At 44.8% G+C, this 18342-nt stretch overlaps 3 protein-coding genes across 4 annotated transcripts; 2 read left to right on the plus strand and 1 right to left on the minus strand.

Annotated features, from left to right (window-relative positions):
• The first annotated feature begins 29 nt into the window (after positions 1-29).
• On the plus strand, positions 30-6268 carry chaf1a (chromatin assembly factor 1, subunit A (p150)). Its single transcript, XM_061297366.1, has 16 exons — positions 30-702; positions 1527-1571; positions 1733-2355; positions 2620-2682; positions 2808-3052; positions 3133-3214; positions 3323-3391; positions 3481-3698; positions 3805-3973; positions 4083-4163; positions 4312-4410; positions 4482-4731; positions 4816-4969; positions 5106-5418; positions 5497-5566; positions 5708-6268. Exons 1-16 carry the CDS (start codon positions 639-641, stop codon positions 5818-5820), a joined length of 2658 nt encoding a protein of 885 aa, XP_061153350.1. The 5' UTR covers positions 30-638; the 3' UTR covers positions 5821-6268.
• A 269-nt stretch (positions 6269-6537) lies between these two features.
• Positions 6538-9909, minus strand: ubxn6 (UBX domain protein 6). Its single transcript, XM_061297370.1, has 11 exons — positions 9730-9909; positions 9243-9403; positions 8883-8947; positions 8656-8778; positions 8491-8588; positions 8350-8425; positions 8170-8254; positions 7854-8073; positions 7660-7790; positions 7413-7561; positions 6538-7332 (listed from the first exon to the last, which is right to left on the minus strand). The coding sequence occupies exons 1-11, from the start codon at positions 9810-9812 to the stop codon at positions 7207-7209; spliced, it is 1317 nt and encodes a 438-aa protein (XP_061153354.1). The 5' UTR covers positions 9813-9909; the 3' UTR covers positions 6538-7206.
• A 178-nt stretch (positions 9910-10087) lies between these two features.
• uap1 (UDP-N-acetylglucosamine pyrophosphorylase 1) lies at positions 10088-18301 on the plus strand. Of its 2 annotated transcripts, XM_061297368.1 has the most exons (11): positions 10088-10317; positions 11150-11452; positions 13758-13962; positions 14233-14408; positions 14491-14663; positions 15938-16131; positions 16197-16337; positions 16494-16682; positions 16801-16842; positions 17659-17725; positions 17820-18301. In XM_061297368.1, the coding sequence occupies exons 2-11, from the start codon at positions 11167-11169 to the stop codon at positions 17910-17912; spliced, it is 1566 nt and encodes a 521-aa protein (XP_061153352.1). In that variant the 5' UTR covers positions 10088-10317; positions 11150-11166; the 3' UTR covers positions 17913-18301. The 2 variants fall into 2 exon arrangements, with proteins under 2 accessions (XP_061153352.1, XP_061153353.1); XM_061297369.1 differs by lacking the exon at positions 16801-16842 and having other exon boundaries at positions 10110-10317.
• The last annotated feature ends 41 nt before the right edge of the window (positions 18302-18342 follow it).

Genomic DNA, 18342 nt, shown 5'->3' on the forward strand with positions numbered 1-18342 from the left:
GTGGAAAGTTTAAAAGATGCTTGCAGAATAAGTGGCACCATTATGAGATGAGTACTTCAGACATCTCCAAATTCCGATTTCTCGCTTATCATGAATGTATCTTACTAAACTTGGTAGCCAATCGGAACGCCCAATGCAAGAGTGTGAGGCATATAATCAGGGAGCGTTAGTTTATTGCAATCAATGTTCCCGTAGTGGACATAAGTAATTATTCACTCAAATAAGCGTTAGTAATAATCAGAAACACTTAACTACTAATTAATACTAACAGGTGGCAATTGTATAAATAATAATTTAAATTTCAATCCTTTACTAAAGGTGGGCGGTTTATAAACGCGCAGTGTAGTCAAACACAACAAACGCACTACTTTACGCTCCAATGTTTTCCGCCTGACCAATCAGGTGTTCTTTCTGACGCAGGCAACACACTCCCGCCAATTCTGACTAGAGCGCGAGGCAGGCAGCGGGGAAGCTGCGGAGGGACTTTGGAGAAGCCGAAGTGTAACACTGCTTCTGGGGGATACATGTCAGCTATCTAGCGATAAAGGGTAAAGATCCCCCATTCGACCGGGGCTGTTTTCGTGCCGTCACACCGAAACTTCATCCAGCGGAGAAGGTCACCCGAGGTTAGAACAAGGATGTTGGCGGCGGAGGCACCATCAGCGGAGGGACACTTGGCAGCTTCAACACCCCGTAGACGAGGTATGCTAATGTCACTAGCATGTTGATGTGTATCGGAATATACTTGTAAATGTCGTTTTATTTTGACCTTTTACTTTTAAATGGTGGCATGTGTAACTTACATATATGTAAACTTCCTTGGCAGTTTCGCCTTTGGCCTCGCGAAAATGCTAACTTTCGTCACCTCTACGCGGTTAGTCAAAGTTATCGGTGAGACTAAACTACCAGTCAAATGTTGACGTTAAATGATACGAAACGTAATTTGGTTGACGTTGGTTCAACTGTCCGGCTTAGTTCATGTCGCCGTGTATAACGGGTGTCACCTTTCCCGCACCGGCAATCTATCATCGGCAGGCCCCTCGCCGTTTAAAGGTGTTCGAACACGGAATGATACAGCTGGAGCTGCCGCTGTCCGCTTGGCCTTCTTAGGCTAGTTTTGCTAAGCTAACCGAATCCACATTGTGTTCGACGACCTAATTGATTATGTATTTAGCTCAGATCTTTTATTTGTTCTAGTTATTTATTAAAGACTTCTTGACGGGAACGCAGCTTTCTTTTCGGCTTCGTATGGTCAACGGTTTATTGGTTCATCTTTGTCATTGCACCACTGGGTGGCGGGAGAAGAAGTCAATAACAAAACCATTTGTAACAAAATGGGCACCATTATTCATGTAAATGAACGTCAGATGCATTGCAACACCTGCCACGAAAGGTCAAGTGGAACACAGTGATCACTCCTTTTTTGAAACCAAGACCTAGCCCTCTATATTTATTATACCCTGTGTTCATATTAAATACATTGTATATTTGTTTTCAATATTATTTTTCTTTCTGTTTCTTTTTAGCTATGGATTGTAAACCTACTAAGGCCAACAAGAAACTGGTACAAGGTAAATATGGACCCAAAAAAAAGCACTTGATTAGTGGGCACCCACTCCACCCATTTGTACGCAATCAATTCAAAACTAAATTTTCCATAATAATTATTCCTCACCATATTTATAACAACCATTTCCAGTAACGCTACTTTTTTTGTTTTTGTCGCACGCAGCTCGCCTCCCCTTCAAGCGCCTGAACCCGGAACCAAAAGAAAACCAGGCATCGCCGAAGCGCCCCTGTGCACATGCTTGCCCTGAAACGGGAGTTTCTGACAGAGAGAATGACATAGAGTCCTCCCCTCTCCCCCTGTCCAGTAGACCCCCCTTGGTTAATGGCTGTGGGCCCCTTGATTGCTTCCTCAGCAAAAGGCGCCCGTCAGCCTCAGACGAGAACATTACCGATCTGACCGACGACGGCCCTTCTCCCATCAAGTGCCAAGATCCTTTCGTCACCCCTCGTCGCACGTTAAAAGACAGACAAAGCAGCAGGGACACGAGCCTGTCTTGTGAGGAATCCAAATGTCTGGATCGCACCGCTAACACGCACACGTCTGACTGCGATGAAGTCCCGGAAAATAAAGACGACGATATCGTGACGGCGGCCGAGGAGGTCGAGGAGGATGGGATCGTACCGCTCGATACGACGCAAGACACCGACAGCGAGCCGGAAGAGCAGAATGCATCGGGGAACGTGTCCAGTGTTGGCAACAAGTCAACTCTATCAAACTTGTCAGATAATTCCACGCCGGAGAGGACTAAAAAAGACGAGCACACACCCTCCACCACGCCGACTACAGTATGTGCTCGCATGATCGCGTGCCTCTCACACCTTGTCCTAGAAAGGCTCTTTGTTCAGTAAACAGCAGCTCGCAATGGATGGATGAATTTTCCCCTTGATTGTTCTTTGCATATAATTCGTTTTAGGTTTGCAGTTCTAGTGATGACCTATGAACTGACTGGCCAGCCACATAAAACATTTAATCTTCCATCATCTGAGTTTTGACCAGAGCGATAAAATTTGCACCTTTCTGTCAACTTAAATCAGATTTTTCCCTTCTAGGAACTAACAAGCACTCCTAAAATCCCTGTTGATAGCAAGAAGATAAAAAGACGCTCGCTAAAGGTGAATCAAACTGGGATTATATTTTTTCTGAAAATAATTTGATGGTCTTAGATTGTGTGACATTATTTAGCGGTTACTGAAAAGAAAAATCAAGGTTCTTGTTTGCCCCCCCACGCCCCCTTCAGAGTCCTCAAGAGCAAGAAGAGCTCCTTCGGCTACGCCAGGAGAAAGCGCGGCAAAAGGAAGAGGCCAAGTCAGCCAAGGAGAAAAAGAGGGAAGAGAGCCGCAAGCGGAAGGAAGAGCGCGAAAGGGAAAAACGAGAGAAGAAGGAAAAGGATGAGCGAGAGAAGCGGGAGAAAAGGGAGAAGGAGGAGCGGGAAAAAGCTGAGAAGCTAAAAGCCAAGGAGGAGCAGCGCAAATCCAAGCTAGAGTGAGTCACGCCGCCGCAAGGTTCCAGCATCCTGTTTTTTATTTTACCGCTCAGTGTTTTTAAACACATTTCCACCACAGGGCCAAGCTTGAGGAGAAACGCAAGAAAGAGGAGGAGAAGCGGATGAAGGAAGAGGAGAAGCGAGTGAAAGAAGAGAAAGACGTGGGTTCATATGACGAAAGCGCATTTCTCTCGACAGAAAATGTTGTCTTGTTCCTTTTATCAAAAACTAACTTTGTTTACAGTTTTTTCTAACTTTGACTTTTTCAGCGTCTCAAAGCAGAGAAGGCCGAGATCACAAGGTTTTTCCAGAAACCCAAAACCCCGCAGGCTCCAAAGGTGAGTTGAGTTTCCCCGTGGGGATGTCACCCAACTGTTGAAGCCCCCTCCTTTTACCCAGAACTCATGAATCTGCTTCCCCTTGTCAGACTCTCGCAGTGGCCTGTGGGAAGTTTGCGCCCTTCGAGATCAAGTACAACATGTGCATGGCGCCGTTGTGCCGGGTACAATGCGAGGAGTCTGCCTTGGAGGAACTGGATCGATATTTGTTGCACCCCAGCGACAGACCGTGTTCACTGAAGGACTGGATCAACCAGAAACCTCGACGCTCTGCCGCTACCAGACCCAGAGTGGCCATCCCTGAGAGGTGAGATATTTGAATTGCACTGATCCTTTTTGCAGGCTTTGAGAAACAATTGGGGACCATTTAAAATCACGTATTTAACATAGATTGAACTATTTTGCGTTCTCAGCGATTGTACAGCCGTCGACGGGTCCAAACCAGAAGGCGTGCCGGACCGCAAACCGTACGGACCAATGAAACTGCTGCTGTTTCGTGAGAACCACCGTCCAGCTTACTGGGGCACCTGGAGGAAGAAGAGTTTGCACATCTCCCCACGCTGCCCCCTCAGGAAAGACACGGTAAGGCCACATTCCGCTTTCAAGTGCCACAACACAATAGCAAGCGAGTCAAAAGCTTTTGTCATTGTAGCGAGCTCATTCATACTGTCGTGTTCCCTTTGAACGGCAGGATTTGTTGGACTATGAGGTGGATAGCGATGAAGAGTGGGAGGAAGAGGAACCCGGGGAGTCCCTCTCACACAGTGAAGGGGTGAGTTGGTGGACAAATGAGTTGATGCCAGATGGCATTGCCCAAATCTGGATTTTCTCTGCATCGCTGCCTAGCTTGCGTTACTAATCAAACAGTTCCTTGGAATTGTGTTAAGATTTGTTATGTTTAAATCGGTTACCCTTTTCAGGAGGACGAGGATGAGGGAGGTGAGGACGATGACGACAATGACGGCTTCTTTGTTCCTCACGGCTATCTCTCGGACGACGAGGGCGCACTTGAAGAAGTGGTATGATGGTCGTCAGATGGATTTTTTTATTTTTAATAGCTTGCTGTCCTAACAGCCATGCTCCTCTGCAGGACGGCGGTGACCTGGAAAAGCAGAAACTGCAGCAGAGGCTGAAAGCCAGGGAGTGGGAAGAGCTGATGTCCACCAAGAACAAGATGAAGGTGCTCCAGCCGGTGGTGAGGGGCTGCCTCTGGGAGGGCGACGGGCCCATCTCGGATCTTCTGCAATCGTACGCCGTGTGCCTCATCGAACCGTTACCCAAAGCTGATATGAGCCCCAGCCCAGAGGAGCAGGCTGAAAAGAACAACAGAAAAGCACAGTGTAAGTGTGAAGGGTGTTTTGTTTACTTACCTTTTTTTTGTACCAACTTAAGCTGTACTATTTTGATCAACTTTTTCTCAACAGTGCTTGGCCAGCTGCTGCCGCTGCTTCACGGCAACCTGAACAGCAGTAAAGTCATTATCACAGAGTTTCAGGAACATTGTCGCCAGAAAACCACGTCCAGCTCGCCGCCTCCTCAGCTGTCCAGCCCAGAAAGCTCGGCGGATGTGCCCACTCGGTAAAGCCATAGCTTCTTTACGGTGTCTGTCGATTGTCTGTATTATTATTGCATTTAAACCCAGTATAGATATTATTTTTTACATTCTTTTAATCCTTAGCAGAAATTGTAGTTTATGATCCCCATTTCTCCTCAGAACACAGTTGAAGCGCTTAATCCAGACCAATGCCGTTTATGAGAAGCGCTCCACCTACCGACGCTGCTGCTGGTACGTACACGCGGACGTCCTGTCCCGCTTTGGCCTGGAGGCACTCCCTGTGCCCGGCCAGTGGTCCTACGTGACCAGCGGCGCACGGGAGGAGTCACGCGAGGAAGCGGCCACGGGCTCCGAGGGCAACTCTCCCAACACGCCGCAGACTCCCTCCGTCACGTCGGCGGCGTCCAAGAGGAAAAGCACCGGCACCATGTCCATCACCAAATTCATGAAGCGATGTAACGGCCGAGAACAGGTAACTAATTTTAATAGATTTTTTTTTTTTAAAAATAAAACATTTTTAGCTCACATTGTCTGTCGTAATGTCTGTTAGACAGAAGAAATGGAGACTGACGGTTTTCAAGCTGACGCAGAGGACGATGACGATGATTGCATCATCATTGGTATGCAAAGTGATGAGCCAAAAAAAGTCTCTAATAATTATATAATCTATAATAATTATCATGCATATACCTATTATTAATCACAATTAGGAGTTTAGGTGTTTGTTTTTGAACAGTCTATCAAAATGTTATACTCTGTAGGCACAGCCGGAGAGAATTCCTTCACTAAGGGAAGCGACATGATGGAAGTCACCCCGTCCAACACAGCCGCTCTCCCAGTGGCCAGCGCTGCTCCAACACTAGCCACAGCCTAAACAGAAAGCAAGGTGCTTGCCGGCTTCCTCGCTCTGGTCGTCTTTGTCTTCCTCTGTGAGCATGGTAAGGGAAGTGAAATGGCGCATTGTGCTCACGCCGGCATTGCCAAGGTCTCTCGGGCATGCGTGGTGTGTTTTCAAGTTTCGGACAGTTGTGGCGCACCACTCATGATGAAAAGCGTCCAAAAAAAACCCAGCATTATTTACATTTTAGAAATTGAGTATTGATGTTATGTATATAGACTGCCAGAAGTCAGGTTCAGATTTAAGGTTCCTCCATTTGTTTACGCCGATTCTTTCCAAACCCCGGATACGTCACTGGAGTAGCTGCTAGACCTGTACTTGTACAGTTAGATCCAGTGAAGAAATGTTTTATATCAAAACGCGTTTTGCAAGCATACTTGAATAAGAAAAGAAATCATTAAACGGAAATAAAATGGTTGCATTATGTTTTCATTTTTTTCAAAATTGAAATACTGTACAGTCGGTGTCTACCAAAATAAAAATGCAGGATATTACCAGAGGATAAGTGCTGTTGTCGCTTGTTTGGCAGACAAGGTCTTCTACCGGTCCTAGGTTGTTTTCATCGGGATCAATGAAAAAATGTGTTTGTCCAGAACCGAGTCAACATTCCCAAATGCTAACTCCCAAGAGGAAAACAAATCTAGGAGAAAATTGGGGAACAAATATTCCAAAGCAATGAGGCTCACAAATCTGTCCTGATGCAAGCAATTGTTTATTTCAGGCAGAACAGGTTGACAAACCGCTCACCCATTTCCAAAACCGTAGAACACATGGAGAAATGTGGGGATTTAATAATTAATTAGCATTAAGGTGACTATAACCACATCGCCCCGTGGCTCACTAGATCTACGTTAGTGTTTGATAGAAAGACAAGCAATGTGAGGTAGTTGTCACCTTTATCCACCATTAGATGGAAGAAAATAAAGTGTATTAAGTCCCCCCTAGAGTGTTTGTGTGTACATGAAAACAAAATAAAGACATCATTGGGTTAAACGATGAAGTCCAAGATTAAATCAAATACTGAAGCGTGACCGGGATTTTCTTTTGATTTTGCATGAAATTTAGTAGATGTTTGATACAAACAAGAACAATTCACAGACCTTGTTTTTTTTTCTTCTTCTACATTGACACATGCAGTCGGATTGGGTCCGGTTTGAATAATTGTCAAGTAAGCTTAAATGGAAACATGAATCGCTTTCTCTTTTAGTCTGTTGGATGCCGTGAGCAAAAGTTAGCGCTTGTTAGACGATGAACAACAACGGTAATAAATACGAGCGTAACAGTTGGTGAGGGGCAGTTTCATGCCCGGCCGGCGATGCCAGGGAGGAAAGTTGGCATGGACTCTGTGTGCGCTCGCTCGGTTCAGCTCAAGTTGCGAATGGTCTCCAGCAATTCCGGTTTGAGGAGGGCTGAGCTTTTACCGCCTGCTGCCGCAATGTCTGCCTGCACGGCTGCATCCCAGGCTAATGTGAGTAGAGCTGTGGGCACCTTTCAGACAAAAAAATATATAATTGACACATTCTGGATTGAGGCTACATGATATTTACATATCTCTTGGCGTCACTCACCAGGTTGCACTCGACCAGAGCCACGTCCTCGGACTCCTGCAACTTGTGACCACCGGGAGCGATGAGCTCAAAGGGTTGCCAGCCGTCCACCAGGGAGTCTCGCACGAAGCTGAACAGCACCGGAAGTCGGTCCCAGGCGTAGAACGTCCCTGAGGTCAGACGTAGTGTTAAAATATGATTTTAAAACATTGCCTGTTCAATTGTATGACTTGAGGTTCCATCTGTGCCTGTTGTGTGATGTACGTACCCTGGAGCAGGGTTCCATCGGGTAACCGAATGCGGAGCAGAGTGTAGTTGTACTTCCTCCTCTCCCTTTGCTCATCTCGCTCCCTCATGGCTTTGGTACGAAGTACGGAGTTCTTCTCCACTAAGTCACTCCTAACACACATGAATTAAAGGTCTTCATCCTGAAATAAGACTCTCCAATTTGCAGATTTCAACCTCATCTGCTGCTCCCTCTTGATCTCCTCGGCGCTCAGGTTGTAGAACTCAGACGGCAGCTCAAAGCGGGTTGCGTTGTTCGACGGTCGGAAGGCTTGAGCCTGACGGTCCAGTTGCGCTCTGACGGGCTCGCCGCGCTGCAAACGATCCCGCCGCTCCTTCATCAGCTCCAGGGCGTCGGAACTCTGCTCGGGCAACACCAGGAACTCCTCTTCTTCTTCTGAACTCCGGTAAGCACAAGCGTGAGTAGAGGTATTTCACTTTTTAATACAATTGTGTTTTGCATTTGATCAACCTCCCCCGGTGATCGATTTACCTTGACCGTCGACAGGAAGCATCGTGCTTGTAAATCCAAGAGCCTGCAAGAACTCTCTCGTGCCTTCCACACAGTGCACTTTTTCCTTAAAAAAAACCCAAAACAAAAAAAAAAACATGTAATTTAGTCTTTAAACCAACAGATGGCAGTAGTCCAGTCAATGAAACAGGCAAGCCATACCTGAAAGACTTTGTTGCTTAGTTTAATCTTCCTGTATTTCTCTTCTGAAGGATTCTTACAAATATTTTCCACATATCTGGAAAAGAAGGAGTAAAATGTTTTTGGCCTCCAAGAGGCATTTTATATCTTCAGCCATCTTACTTGCTTATGATGTCCACTGCTGCTTTCACCTTCTCTTTGTCTTTGTTGAACGTGTGAATCATCATGACGGATGCTTCCACGTCGTCCTCCTCAAACCGCTGATACCGACAAAACACAGTTAGTAATCATGGTGGCTTTCACACACGTGAATCTTTTTAGGCATACCATAAAAATGGCCTCTTTTATGTGGGCATCCCGTTGGCTCTTTGTTAGGATGGCTCCTGTTAGCGGGCAGGTGAAATACACGCCAGTCACCGAGAGATTCTCTTTCACGGCAATGTCGGTTCCCTGTCGGTGTTGGGGAGAACTTGAACTATGTTTTTGTTTCATAACTAGTTGTTTTTTTTACTTTCTCAGTCAGAAATATTAAGGATGATTCAAACACAATGTACCTCTGCAGTTGTCGCCCTGTCTCTTTCTGCCACAGCAGCGGCTTCGGCCTCCAGCTCTCGTTTCACTGAAATATGCGCACACCTTTATTTTGACATGACATACTTTTGGAACAACCACATGTGTTCATCAAATACTAACACGTCCAGTCTCTAAATGTTTCACAAAATATTCGATCTCGAGTCAGGCACTTGCAATATTTTATGAAGAGCAACTGACTGTTGGCGCGACAGTGACAAAGCTGGCATTTGCAGCATTAAACAAAAGTTAAAGTTAAATTATTACTCATCTACGTGTAAAATAAAGTGGATAGTGACTCTTGTCCCACACTTGTGTCACTGGCAGTGCTCTACATGTCTCACCTTGGTTCCTGATGGCAATCTGGGAGGTGTGGACCTTCGGCCGCTGGTGCTGTTCAATCCTGGCCAGAGCTGCCGCTCCTGCTCGTTGGGATCCCTCGCTGGGAGCATCGCGGTGATGCTGCGTTCCACTGGAGCTCCTCTGCCCTCTCTCAGGTGCACCTCTTTGTGACACAAAACAGAAAGATTCTACTAAGCTTACGCTTCCTATCTCGTTAAGAATCAGAAGGGGTGTTTAGGAGTGGTCACATGACTTAATAAGATTGTGTGGGACTTAACCGTTAGCCAGCCTGAAATTAGACGCTTGCTGAGTACTACGTTGCAAAACAACTAACGACAACAGCTAAATTAAATGAGGGTTGTAACGCAGACAAAGTGTAAACAAAAGCCGATCTGTTTAATTATAAAGGGGCATACAATACGACGCGGCGCTAACGTATTTAGCTCTTTGGTTAGCTCATGCGGGTGGGGAGGGAGGTCTGCCTTTTACTTGCTATCTTCCGTTAGCTTCTTCCCTTGGCCCGCCGATTTGAATTTGATGTCCTTCTTGAAGTCATCGAAAAGCTTCTTCATCTCTTTTCGGGAGGCGAGAACGACAGACACTCGGCAGGGACTGTCAGATAGGAGTGGGATGTCAACAAATCGACTTCTTCTGTGGTATTACAATACGCTTTATTGACACTACTTCCGGCTGACGTCTTTGCGAGTGCTGCCCTCATCAGGTAGAGTTGAAAGTAAATACAAAGCAACCACGGAATTTGAAATGTGCTTAAGTATTTTTAAACAAAAGCAATACCTGTTTTTATAACATTCTTGGCCCCGATTCATGGGTGTTTCAAAAGCTCTCCTTGGGATGGGCTATCACGCCTCGTACAGGGAAGGCGCAGCTTTTATGTTTATTATTAAACTTGTTATGCAATTTACGAGGATCAGCTGAAGGCAGCATTGTATCTCCGCCCGCCACGTCAGGCGTGACGTAACAAGAGGCGGTGTCCGGGTTTGTGAGCCGTTCGGACCCGGACAAGAAAGCTTCAATTGTGGCGTGGAACGTTCGACTTAGGAGTGACACTCCCACTAGGTAAGTTATAATAACAATGAATGCATATTTCTTGTATTCGTTGTTATACTACGGCCAACAACGCTAAATGGTAGATACACGACTCGTCAACTGGCACATTTTACTCCAAACTCGCCCGCAGCGCCGAATCACGTTCTCAACCTAAAATTGTTATTTACATTGCTCATGTATCGCTCGAATGCGCTACCTTACCCTAACCATAAGTTAAATATTAAACATGGCCAAAATGTGTCTTTGTTACGGGTATCGTATGGTGCCGTCAACTTAATAGCTTTGTAGATTGCTGATGTCAAAGTCTGCTTTATTGTCAATTTCTTCACATGTCAAGACATTCAAAGAGATCGAAATTGCGTTTCCCACTATCCCACGGTGACACGACATATTAAATATTATATATATATATTATATTGGTCCACGGACAAACAAAACATTGTGTGAGGGTTTTGTGGACTGGCAGGTTGCTTTAACAGGTTTAATGTTTGACTTTATCTTTTCAGTTCAAGATTTAAAAAGACTAGTTGGGTGTGTCACTCATCAATCAATCCGTGCTATAACTACACCCTAGAAATGGCACTGTGCTACTAAAAGCTCAATTTGTCATCACTATCTTATTTTTCTGTTGCTTTAATCTTTCTTTTGTATAACAATCATAATACATTTTTTTTCAGTTGACTCAAATGGATGGATGGACTTCCATTTCAGCAAATCCTTACTTTTGAGTCGACAAAAAAAAAAAAGATAATTTACTGTTGTATCCTTCACTTCGAAGTGAATCATTTATTGTATGGCTATTAGGAATGAAATAAATTGACAGTATCAATTTATTTCTTAGCAAAGCCATTACTGATCATGGACCCGAACGCCAGCGGACTCCTCCGGAGGCTGACTGAGGCCGGCCAGTCTCACCTGATCCGCTTCTGGGACAAACTAAGCCCTGAGCAGCGTGACTCCTTAAACCAGGAGTTGCAAGGGATCGACTTCCAGGAGATCAACGTCTTCTTCAAGAGAGCCATGGAGTCATCCGTCTCCAGCAGCAAGAACGAGAAGATGGATGCCCGCATGGAGCCGGTGGCCCAGGATGTGCTTGGGAGTGTGACGAGGGACAGGGGAAGTGTTAAACGCTGGGAGGAAAAAGGTAATCCAAATTTCTTTTTTTTTTTGGGAGTGGGATGACAAACAAAAAAACACGAGTGCCGTGTTTGACTTTTGAGTCACAGTGTTTGTGTTGCTAAGAGAAGTGAAAGGTGTGTCAAAAGTGACATTTTCTATTTCAAGTCAATGTCAGTCTGAATAGCAAAGATAACACCGAAAGGAAAAGGAAAAATACACCGGCTCCCTAAAAGTCATCTTGTGTTGATTATTTTTATTGCGCAACTAGTTTGGTCAGTTACCGTTTTTTTCCGTGTATAGTGCGCCCCCATGTATAGTACGCACCCCTAAAAATGGCATGCTGATGCTGGAAAAAAGCTTGTACCCATGTATAATACGCACCCAATTTTTATGAATTTTTTTAAAAACAAAATTTAATTTTTTTTTTTTTTTTTTTAAGTCCCAATGATCGTCACACACGCAGGGAGGCAATGGGTCCCATTTTTATAGTCTTTGGTATGGTCTTAACTAGGCTGGATGTAATTTTTTTTGTTGGCGTTGATTTCTCCGACTGCCCGTAAACGCACCACCGCGCTCCGTGCGCATGGAGCGTGTTTGAAGTGAACAGCAGAGAAGAAAGGAACAAGGCAAAGTGTTGTGAAATAAAATATTACCTGTAATACGGATTTAGGTAGAGAACTGAACTCTCGCTCTTTATATAGCTGACGTGTCTTGCTCATCCGTTCTGCGCATCTGTAATGGCGGCCTCCGTATGATATCTGGTTTGCGTGTGTGCGAGAGAGAGCGAGAGAGAGAGAGCGCGCGAGAGAACGCTCAACCGTAGCGCGCCGCCGACCGCCCAACTGCACCGGGCTGGTCGATTATTGTGACAGAGCCGTCGCTGAAATTTAGAAGATATTTTTAAAGTCCTGATGTACTTTCTAAAATTTAAGTGGACCTCAGTGCGCACTGCGCAGGGAGCTTAATTTGGTGCGGTCGCGCAACCGCAGCGCGCCGGGCGCTCACTGTCGCATTGCTTAAAGAGCGCCTTTGTGTTTTAGGATGAACAGCAGAGACCAAAGGAACAAGGCAAAGTGTTGTGAAATAAAATATTACCTGTAATACGCATTTTGTTATTTGCTGATTGAAACTGCTAATTAAACTGTGAATTGAAACTAATAGGAAGAAAACAACTCTCGCTCTTTATATAGCTGACGTGTCTTGCGCATCCGTTCTGTGCATTTTATTTCACAACACTTTGCCTTTCTTCTCTGCTGTTCACTTCAAACACGCTCCATGCGACCGCAATGCTCTCGTATCAGACGCTTGCTCGATCACCTGCTCGTTTGCTGTCCCGTGCGCGCACGAAGCGCGGTGGTGCGTTTATGGGCAGTCGCAGAAATCAACGCCAACAAAAAAAATTACATCCAGCCTAGTTAAGACCATACCAAAGACTATAAAAATGGGACCCATTGCCTCCCTGCGTGTGTGACGATCATTGGGACTTAAAAAAAAAAAAAAAAAAAAAATTATTATTATTTTTTTTTTTTTTGTACCCATGTATAATGCGCACCCCGGATTTTAGGACAATAAATTAGTAAAATTTTGCGCACTATACACGGAAAAAAACGGTAAGTTTTACGTCACACAGGAAGATGACAGCAGAAGGGCGGAGGGTGGTTGCGGTGGTCGCACTGTAGTCATCTGGTTTTAATTTCATCTTTGACGTAGGCAGAATATGTTTTGTACCCTTGTTGATTAGATCACTGCTTTCCAGCATATGGTGTGTGTGTGTGTGTATAAGTTTGGGTGGCTAGTCAAAGTCTAGCAGGTCCGCCCCAAGTTATTGTTTTTCTTCACAAGACCAGGAGCATTGCGAATGAAGTCACGTAGTAGCCGTTTATGTAAGGTAAAACAGAACAGCCATAAACTTTATGAATCCATAAAGCTCTGGAGCTCCATAAAAAAAAAAAAAATCAAATCATCAATGTCAGTCCATCTTTTGTTGAGCTACTTTTTTTTTTTTTTTTGCTTTTTCTTCCCTGTGTGAGTCACGTTGACAATTAATACTGTATAATGTAATTTTTGGGTTAACAAAAAAAAAGCCACATGACTCAGCCCAACAAACTCACTTCAAGAATAAATTCCCAGTGAACCAAAATGTCATGCAGCAGTGCATGATGTATTTATTGTTGCAATTCCATTTCAATTATTAATGAAGGTAATATAAATGTACTATGACCATTCTTACAGATTAGATAGTGTTACAAAGCATGAAGTTGTCATGTTCAACAATCTAATCTTAATGTGATGTTACATTATCAATATTAACTCCAGCCCTCCCCTTTCAGGCCTGGAATGCATCTCCCAGGGTAAAGTGGCCGTTCTACTACTGGCCGGCGGTCAGGGAACCAGACTCGGGGTCTCCTACCCCAAAGGGATGTACGACGTGGGGCTCCCGTCCCACAAGACCCTCTTCCAAATCCAGGCCGAGCGTATTTTGAAGCTGCAGCGGCTGAGTGAGGAAAAGCACAAGAAAAAGTCCAACGTTCCTTGGTAAGGCGGAAGTTCACCCGTTTATTGTCTGCCCTCGCTTCGGTCAATAGATCATTGAAATGGGTTATAGGCGTATCACACAATCAAGGAAGTTCCTTGTGGAGTCAAGGACATGATAAAATATGAATGACTCAAATGCCATAAAAGTGACACGTGTGTAAAGACAATCCGTCGGTGATGTCATCGTCGAGGTCGTTACGGACATCTAGTAGCATCTTAGCATTTTATTTGATTTCTTTTTTCACGCCATCTGGTGGCTCTCCCATCCAGGTACATCATGACCAGCGGCAGGACCATGGAATCCACCAAAGACTTCTTCTCACGCCTTAACTATTTTGGCTTGGACAAGAGCAGCGTCATCTTTTTCCAGCAGGGCATGCTCCCGGCAATGGACTACGACAGCAAGATTATCCTGGAGAGTACATGCAAGGTCTCCATGGCCCCTGGTAATTTGCACTTCTTTAGCGTCTGCTTTTGTGGACTTTGTGCAAAAGACTAAAAACAAAATGGCTTCCTCCTGCGTTTTAGATGGAAATGGGGGTCTGTACAGAGCCTTGGGCAACCAGGGCATCTTGGATGACATGCAGCGGAGGGGGGTTGAGTACATACATGTGTACTGTGTGGATAACATCCTGGTCAAAGTGGCTGACCCAGCATTTTTGGGTTTCTGTCTGGAGAAGGATGCTGACTGTGGAGCTAAGGTTAGTTTTGCGTTTGCTTTTGTTTCCTGTTTTCTTTTTTTTTTTTTCCTGCTGCCAGAGTCATTGGTTGATTTTATTTTTTTAATATCATGCTTGTGACATATTTTTGGACACTTTATTAGAGTGAGGTAGAATATGAAAACAGAAAGATGTGATTCAAGCCCTGAACTTTAGTACTATATGCTAGTCAGCAACTCAATCAGAATAGAAAAATAATAGCGGAATAATGGCAACCTCCACAACCCACCAGCAGGTGGCGACAAAGGCTGGTTCGTCTCCTATTTACGCCCACTAACATAATTATTTAAACTGTTTTTGTTTGGTGTGTTGCTATAAATAAATTGTTGACACACCCGGAAAGTGTTTTATTTGTTAAGTCACATTCTAGATTAGCTGTGACAGAATCAAATGCTTTAAGACTGGAACATTATTCATGTATGCCCTGGGTAGTATCCAATCCATTGTGACTCATTATTGGCTTGCTTTTTTAGGTGAGTGATTAATATCTGAATGCTAAAGCAGTCAAAATGCTTAGCTACAGTGTATTAAATTTCATTCATGTTCCAATGAACTGCAGTAAACTGTTAGATGATGATACTCAAAAAAAATCTTCATCTCAAGAAATGGAAGAATCAATATTCAAAATATTTGCAGCACACGGATGTGCAGGGCCCCATAAGTGGGTTTACCTTGGGCCCCCAAATGACTAAATAAGCCTCCGGGTGGTGTCTAACCTTAGTCTGGGGCAAATACAGACAAACAAGTATTCACACTCGCATGTGGACTATTTGGTGGGATTTAATGGAACGAACCAAGCATGTTTTTGGAATGAGAGAGGAAACCCCTATCTATCTGGATTTTATGTGCCTCTTTTACTTCCTCTATTTCTTCACAAGCATCCACGTCACCTAATGTAATAACGTATCTTGCAAACGTGCGTCCAGATGCTCTCTCGGTCGGGTTTCCATAAAGTTCCTTCGGCAGTTTATGTGGCATCCCGGTGAGCGTTGACCCGGCCCGCTCACCAACCCCCTCATCAGTACTCTGTCATTTAGCACCGGCTGACTTTTTTTTTCCTCGCCTCTTTCAGTGCAAACTGCTGCTTGCGAAAAGTGGAAATCTGATCTTTTTGTGGCGGTCCATGTAGTCGAAGTTGTAGGCCTCTCATGTGGTTTTGATATAAATAGATATCTTTTTACTGCAATATCTTATCATGCTCAAATATAATATTTTTTTTTATGTTCCCCCACTCTTATCGCAAATCTGGTTCCCAGGTGGTAGAGAAAAACAACCCGACGGAGGCCGTCGGCGTAGTCTGCAAGGCCGACGGGCATTACCAAGTGGTGGAGTACAGCGAGATCACCCTGGCGACGGCGGAGAAGCGCAGCGCCGACGGCCGCCTCATGTTCAACGCGGCCAACATGTGTAATCACTTCTTTAGCTTCGCCTTCCTCAAAGACATCGTCGAGTAAGCCCACCGAGACCGTTTAGCCTTCAACTCGATCAAATCTAATTGTCGCTCTCTCCCATCAGGAAGTATGAACCAAAGCTTCAGCACCACGTGGCCCAGAAGAAGATCCCGTTTGTGGACGACCAGGGTCAGCTCGTCAGTCCTGACAAACCCAATGGAATTAAAATGGAAAAATTTGTCTTTGACATCTTCCAGTTTGCCAAGTAAACAACTTTGATTCGTTCAAACATTTAGGCCTACTACACTACTGTACTTTAATATTGGTTGTGCCTGAAAAACTGTTTTTGGCTTATTTAGAGTTTTTAACCAATTTATTTATCATGTCTAAGATATAATCGTAACCACGTGTCTCCCAACAGGACGTTTGTGGTGTACGAGGTGCTGAGGGAAGACGAGTTCTCCCCGCTGAAGAACGCCGATCGCCAAGACGGGAAGGACACGCCCACCACCGCCAGACACGCCCTCATGTCCCTCCACCACCGCTGGGTGCTGAACGCCGGCGGCCACTTCATTGACGAGAATGGCACGCGTGTGCCCGCCATACCCAGGTAAGCGCAGCTGCAAGGCGTGCGTGCTGCTTGTTTGCATCCCTTGTTTGTGGGGGTTTTGTTGTGTGTGTGTGTGTTGACCTCACATTCATTGTCCCACCTCACCAAATGTTTCCAGAGATGGAGCAGCAGACCCTGTCACAGATGATGGCATCAGAAAGTAATTCCCTCTCCAAAACCTGCCCCCCTGCCCCTCCTCCCCTGGCACCACCAAGTGCATGCAGATGGTTTTAGTTTGCTTTAAGCACCATATTTTTCCAAGCATGTACAGTTCGCTCCACTTTGCTCGCGTGCGCCAAGATGTCTTGCTTGGAGTAACAACTTGAGATGAAACAACATCAGAGGTAGTTAGAGTTGCCCAAAATGTTGATGTCTCAAGTCATAGACCAAACTAGTACTGCTCAAGTACTGAGAAACTATTCGGTGACAAAGTACAGCGAGCTTAACACTTCAAATCTTTCTTTGCTTTTTTTTTTTCGTGTGCTAATTTTGAAATCAAGGTAACGGCCACAAAATCCGGAGCAAGACGTCGGCATGTATCGCACGCTAATCTCAGCTCTTGTCGATTGTAGTGAGCCCAAATCCAATTCCAGCCCAAATGTTCTGAAGTGATCATTCTTCCTCTTCAATCATCCGGCTGCTCTCTCTCTTTTACTCTTCAATCATCTTACCATACTCGGCGAGACCGCTAACATGTAATTACTGAGATTGTGCCTTTCTCCACCCGCCTTGTCGTTTTTCTCGTATCGAAAGAAATTAAATGATGGCGGCGTGGCGGCCACTTGCACAGGTGGTACGAATGCCAGCGCCGGCGTCATCATTTTTCCGACATCAAACCCTTTCCTTCCTTCATTTTGATGATCAACACTTTCAAAATTTAACCCAATTACAGCGAGGCGATGATTCACTGCCTCTTTTGTACAATTTTTTGACATTTAATTTCCTTTCATTTTGCTTTATCCCTCCCTCCATCCAGCCTAAAGGACGGAACGGACCTGCCAATCAAATGTGAAATCTCTCCGCTGGTGTCCTACGGGGGGGAGGTAAGACTTTTTATTTCGAGAGGGCAAAATCATTCAAAATAGATATGATTTTGAAGGAACAAGGTAATGTCCTAATCAACATTTTTCCCGAAAGGGTCTGGAAGCGCTGGTGAAGGGTCGAGATTTCCACCCCACGCTCATCATCGACGAGAGCGGCGTCCACGAGCTAGTCAAGAACGGCGTTTAGGTGGGACCAATCCAAAGACACCGACCCTTTTTAAGTTCCTCTAGGAGAAGCTGTGATGTCATCACTGTGCAATAACAAGCATCAATGTGCATGTCCACCAAAAAACTTGATGAACAAACCAAGGAGATGATGTGAAGTATGACCACAGTTCTTCCGGGAGGAGCGCTTGTGGGTTTGGTGCATCTATTTATTTTGATGATGAAACTTATTTTTATATATTCTACATATCTGCTCAAGTTTAAATCATGATTTTTATAACTCAAGGAAACTGGAATTATCTGGTTTGTGAATCATATGCAGGGCAGGATGTGGGAGTTTTTCTTCTAATTATCGATGATGGAACTTGACTCAGCTCAAAGTCATGCATATTAAAGAAGAAGGAAAAAACAGTATTCGAAAGATTATTTTGGTGCCTTGCACCTATTGGGGC

This window comes from Syngnathus typhle, linkage group LG14 (assembly GCF_033458585.1).
Source record: "Syngnathus typhle isolate RoL2023-S1 ecotype Sweden linkage group LG14, RoL_Styp_1.0, whole genome shotgun sequence".
NCBI classification, from domain to species: domain Eukaryota; kingdom Metazoa; phylum Chordata; class Actinopteri; order Syngnathiformes; family Syngnathidae; genus Syngnathus; species Syngnathus typhle.